The sequence below is a fragment of the Bos grunniens genome, chromosome 2 (genome assembly GCF_055505025.1).
Source record: "Bos grunniens cultivar Pamir isolate PY7600 chromosome 2, Bosgru_T2T1.0, whole genome shotgun sequence".
Lineage (NCBI taxonomy): Eukaryota > Metazoa > Chordata > Mammalia > Artiodactyla > Bovidae > Bos > Bos grunniens.
In genome coordinates, this window is record NC_141166.1 from 77,324,155 (window position 1) to 77,330,154 (window position 6,000).

Sequence of the window (6,000 nt, forward strand, 5' to 3'; positions counted from 1 at the left end):
TTTGCTAAAATGCAAATGATCATGGAAAAGGTGACTTTAAAACGTGTCAGTCAATGATCTCTTACAGCCAGAGCTGCATAATGGTTTTCTCCCTTGTGCAAACTCTAAAAGTGGTAGTGGCTGTCAAGAGCGCTGCATTAGGAAGAATTATGAGGCTATTCCTGGGCTCAACAGGAAAGAAGTGTGTGATGGATGGGAGATGGCCACCACGGGCACAGGATGCCTGGGGGTGGTGGTGGCCCACGGGCCAGGCATTTAGGGGTCCTGATTTAGTGTGAGTGAGGTGCTCATACCTTACCTGATAGCAGAGTTGAAAAGAGAAAAATAATTTAAAAACTATTTCTAAATGAATTTCCTAATAAAGATCAGGAAGGAAGAAAGGAAAGGGAGCAGGGGCTTCTGAAGAAAAGTTTCCTATTTGCTGACTTTGCAGAGGGCAGGCCCCTACTCAGATCTTCCTCTGAGGGTTCTTTTTAACCAGCCAGGAAGCTCTAAAGCCACAGCTTCTCAGCAGCATTACCACATTATTCAGTGGTTGCTAACTTTTAAACTCACTAAAAGTTCTCAGATCTCACACATTCATGTGTGTGAAAGTCACTCAGTCATGTCGGACTCTTTGCGACCCCATGGCCTATATAGTCCATGGAATTCTCCAGGCCAGAATACTGGAGTGGGTAGCCTTTCCCTTCTCCAGGGGATCTTCCCAAACCAGGGATTGAACCCAGGTCTCCCACATTACAGGCAGACTCTTTACCAGCTGAGCCACAAGGGAAGCCCCTCACACATTCATAGCTGTGATTTTAATACATCAACAGAGCTTACAAGGTATGAAGAGAGACATCATGAAATGAAGCCTTTATCACAACCATCCCAACACACACCACAAAAACCCCAAGCCTACACACTAGGAGCCACCTCTTTTTTTGTCCTAGAGGTGAGCACAACGTTCACAATTCCATACCTGTAAACTGGTGTAAAAATTCAAGTAATATTTGAGCTGAAGTTTTCTAGGCACAGCTCCTAGAGGCTGGCCAAGTTTAGATGTCTCCTAGGCAATATTGTCTCTTTCATGGGGGAGAGGGGGATTTTATTTTTATTGAAGCATACTTATTTTACAATGTTGTTAGTTTCAAGTGTACAGAAAAGTGATTCAGTTTTATATATATATGTGTGTGTGTGTGTGCACACATGCGCAAGCTCAGTTGTTGTGCCTGACTCTTTGTGACTCCATGGACTATAGCTGCCAGGTTCCCTGTCCATGGGATTTTCCAGGCAAGAATACTGGAGTGGGTTGCCATTTCTTTGTGTGTGTGTGTGTGTATGTATATGTGTATATACATATCTGTTCCTTTTCAAATTCTTTTCCATTACAGATTATTACAAGATACTGAGTAGAGTTCCTGTGCCATAATGTAGGTCCTTGTTTACCTATTTCATATATAATATAGTATATATGAATAGTAGTGTGTATATATTAATCCCAATCTCCTAATTTAACTCTAACCACCACCTCCTTTGGTAACCAATACTGTTGTCTTTTCATAAAGAGCTACCCGTCTCTACCCCTCTTCCCCACATCCCAGGACGTCATTTCCCATGTTTCTCCTACGTAGCTGTGTGTGCTAAGTCGCTTCAGTCATGTCCAACTCTCTTTGACCCTGTGTGTTGTAGCTCACCGGGCTCCTCTGTCCATGGGAATTCCCAGGCAAGTTCTTTACTACTAGTGCTGCTGGGAAGCCCTTAACAAATGCCAGTTAGAATAATGCCATTTGCAGCAACATGGACAGACCCAGAGATTGTCATACTGAGTGAGGAAAGTCGAAGACAAATATCATGACAAATGTTATGGTCACTTATTTGTGGAATCTAAAAAAAAAATGATACAAATGAACTTACCAACAGAAATACACTCACAGACACAGAAAACAAACTTATGGTTACCAGGTGGGATGGGATATATTGGGAGATTGGGAGTCACATGCTTGTTATTTAGTCACTAAGTCATGTATGATTCTTTTGCAACCTCATGGATGGTAGCCTGTCAGGTTCCTCTGTCTATGGGATTTCCCAGGCAAGAATATTGGAGTGGGTTGCCAATTCCTTCTCCAGGGGATCTTTCTGACCCAGGGGTCGAACCCAAGTCTCCTGCACTGGAAGACAGATTCTTTACCCCTGAGCCTAGGTAACTAATAAGGATCACTGTATAACACAGGAAACTCTATTCAATACTCTGCAATGACCTATATGAGAAAAGAATCTGACAAAGTGTAGACATACGTATGTGTATAACTGATTTACTTTGCTGAACAGCAGAAACTAACAACATTGTAAATCAACTATACTCCAATGAAATAATTTTTTTAGAGAAGCCAATTCCTCAAAAAAAAAAAAAGAGAGAGTGGATTGCCAAATGTAAACTGTTGTATAGAGAATGGACAACAAAGTCTGACTGTATAACACAGGGAATTATATTCAATATCTTGTGATAAACTATAATGGAAAAGAACATATATACATATAACTAAATCACTGTACAGCAGAAATTAACAACATTGTAAATCAATTATATGTCATTAAAATAAATATTTTAAAAAGTGAATTGCCAGAAACTCTGGAAACACCTTTATTTTTTGCCCCTCTCTTTTCTTCCCCTAAAACAGCAGGAGATGGAGGAGCTAGAAGATCCCTATGGTCATTCCAAATGAAATTCCTCCTATTCTTTTGGACATTAGGACACCTTCTACTACCATCCCTAGGGTGGATAATAGACAAACCGTCACTTCCAATTTGTTGTAAATTCTCATTTGTGTGAGTTTTTAGTCCCTTTAAATGCAGATTAGTGTGCTCTGGACCCAAGCTGGAGCCTGGCAGTGTGACTAGAGCCACTGGATTCTACATATACATTAATATAGACAAATTTGGATGTTATTCAGATAATTATGCAGTCCCTGTTCTTTGAGAAGGGGAACAGGCCTAGGGTGAGTATACCTCTGCAGTGAATTTTGAAGCTTATTTCTGCCTCTCCACTGTTGAGGATGTTTTTGCCTGCAGCCCATGCCCAGCACTCAGTCACACACAGATACCTACTGTATGCCGGGTGTGGACGCTGTAGGATCTCTGGTTCCTGTCAATAGGCTTTTTAGAAATCCATTCTAATTCACCTCTTCAACATCTATAAATTGCTTCTAGCATCTATAAATTGTTTCAAACAAAGTTTCTCTCAGTATTTTAAACTAGGAGATTCTCCCTATAAAAAAATGTCATCAGACATGTGTCTCTTTTGTGGTAAAATGCACGCATCATGCAATTCTCAACTTTTTAGCCATTAAGTAAAAGAAGCCAGACACAAAAAGCCACACATACAGTATAATTCCATAGGAAATATCCAGAATAGGCAAATTTACAGGGGCAGAAAGTTGACAGGTGGTTGCCAGGGGTAGAGAATGCCTTATCACCTTCCAAAGGCCATCTTCCACCTCCAAATACCATCACATTCAGGGTTAAGATTTCAACATATGATTGAGGAAAGGGTAATGCAAATATTGAGTCCGTAACAGTTCCTAATTACCCCCTTTATGATACATTGCATTTTGTAAAATATATAGCCTTATATAATGCATTACATTAGTCTCCTCCTTTGGACAAATGCTGGTTTCTCGGAGCTGCCTTAAAGAATGGTATTTGGAAAGTGTCCCAAAGGCTACTTGTTCCAAAGTGTAGACTGCTTAGTGGGAAGAGTTTCCCTTTGGGGTAATGATTATGCAACGTTGCAACATAATGTTCAAAATGCCACTCAACTGTACAGATTAAAATGTTTGTTTTTAATTTACATTCACTCAAAGTATTAAAAATTAACTATATGTACAGACAAAAGAGTTGTTGCTACCAAGTGCCTAATTAATAATGTGGCTACAAGGAGAATGCACTGAAGGGTTAAAAGTGTTTTTCCTGTGTGTACAAGATGCATTTGGATTCTAGGCTCTGCCACTCACTCAGTGACTTGAGGAAGGTAATAACTTCTCCAGTCTTTCTCTGTCAAGTAGTAATGATAATCCCCCTGCCCCTTCTCTCACTTCTGGCCTGGGATTTAGTGAGGCGTTTCATGTAAAGTGCTCAGCACAGGGCTGGGCACTTAGTACATGCATCCAATTAATAACATGCTGCAAGAAAATAAATAGTATAGAAATCTGGAGACAAAGCCAGAGGGGGCTCCCTCTTGGTGAGGACAACCCAAAGAGCTGGGCTCTGAAGGCATGGCAAAGCCTAGACACTGAGGACAGAAGGGAGACAGAATGATGGTGGGGAAGGCAGTGTGTAGCAGAATTAAACTGTAAGTACTCATTAGTTGACATTCACCCACACTGAGAATCAAAAGGCATAATGAAGATTGGTTTGCCCCAGATCTGGGACATCGCTGAGAGTTTGGGGAATGTAACTCAGTTTCAGCTTCTCTCTGTGTGAGAAGCAAGAACAGCCCTCTCTAACCTGGCAAAGATGTCAAACTCAGGGAGCACAGAGACCGGAAGAGAATGCTTCTGCCTGGTACAACATCAGTGAAATTCTCCTAACAGACCTTGGTGACTTGGCAGCTAGATGCCAGGTTTCAAGCCCGAGCAGAAGTGTGTTTACTTAAAAACAACAGCAGAGTAAAGCAAGAGAATCTGGCTGTTCTAGCTACTTATGATGTTAAAACATCTGCGCTGTGGAGGTCTTGGTAGCTTAGGAATTAGTGAGCAACAGATGTTCACATTACAGCGTATAAACAAAGGAAAGTGGCCCTTTACCAAGTTCATTGTTTCCACTAAACTATTTTTAAGATTTATAAGATTTTGGGGGGAAAAGAGAGGCTTCTCCTGGTTTAAGGGTTAAAGTATACCAGTATTCCAAAAAGGAACCCGCCAGTCCAGAGAAATCAGTCTTTTGTCTAACCACTTGGATTTCTGTACCTTACAGTTTTCTTTGGCAGATGAAACAGAGCTCTGAGAACTTTCTTCATCTCAGGAATTCTTTTCCCTTTACAGCAAGAAGCCAAAACCGCATCAAAGCACACCTCCCCAACAGAAGCCTCTGACCTTAGCCTACGATGGAGACTTAGACATGTAACCCGAAAAAAGAAATCCAAATGTAGACATCAACTGCCTTAACCGCTTTCTATTTTGTAGCTCTCAGACTTCTCAGTTTTTTGAGGAATCTCATGGTGTGATATACTGAGCAGAATACAAATACTGCAAAAGTAATATTGCCTCAACTTCATTTGGACGTGGAGTCAAGGATTATTAGGTCTGCCATTTTGCTTTCCAGTTGTTTGTGGGTGTGAGTGTTTAATGTTTTTGATTTTCCCAAGGGACCTGAAAACCCTTCTCTTCCTGTTTGGAAATGGGAGGAAGAAAACATGATGGAATTCCCACAGACTTAAGTAAATTTTATCCTCAGCAGCATGATGACAATCCGGAGAGGCCAAGGCTTTTACTGTAAACGATCAGTCTGACACTGCATTCTTATGCACTATATTAGTGCAAATCCTTATTCTTCCCATACTTCAACACTGAGTTTTCTAGAATTTACGTCAGTTCAAAGACTTTCAAATTGGCTTGCCTATTTTCACGAACACAGAGAGAATGGGTTACCATTTCAGAAATTCTGAGTTTTTACCTTTACAAATTGTATTTTGTTTTGTAGCCAGGAGGATGATGGCACTTCATGAGTTGTATCTATTGAAAACAAATGAAATGTGTGTAGTTGCTGGACTAGATGAAAGCTAAGTGGTTTTGAATGAAATGTGTGTTGAATGTTAGGGTGTACAAATGAAATTAGAGGTTATATTGGAAAAAAGAGGTAAATTATTTAATTACTAAAACTGTATTTTAACAAAAACTTTACCATGTAGATATAGCATTAGCCACACACAGTTGTAATTCAGTTTAATGATGACAAACTCTGCTTTTGTAATTTCAATTTTCTTATCTGAATATTTATAAATTCTTTTTTTGAATTTAATTA

At 40.0% G+C, this 6,000-nt stretch overlaps 1 protein-coding gene across 7 annotated transcripts in view; it reads left to right on the forward strand.

Annotated features, from left to right (window-relative positions):
- THSD7B (thrombospondin type 1 domain containing 7B) overlaps positions 1 to 5,237 on the forward strand; it is a 1,262,144-nt gene extending 1,256,907 nt beyond the window's left edge. For 6 of the 7 annotated variants that reach the window (XM_086367910.1, XM_086367918.1, XM_086367926.1 and 3 more), the window contains one exon: positions 5,022 to 5,237. In XM_086367910.1, the coding sequence (XP_086224036.1) occupies positions 5,022 to 5,103 (82 nt within the window). In that variant the 3' untranslated portion in view covers positions 5,104 to 5,237. Of the gene's footprint in view, positions 1 to 2,660 lie in introns of all 7 variants that reach the window. The other variant, XM_086367941.1, reaches the window with a different exon arrangement.
- The last annotated feature ends 763 nt before the right edge of the window (positions 5,238 to 6,000 follow it).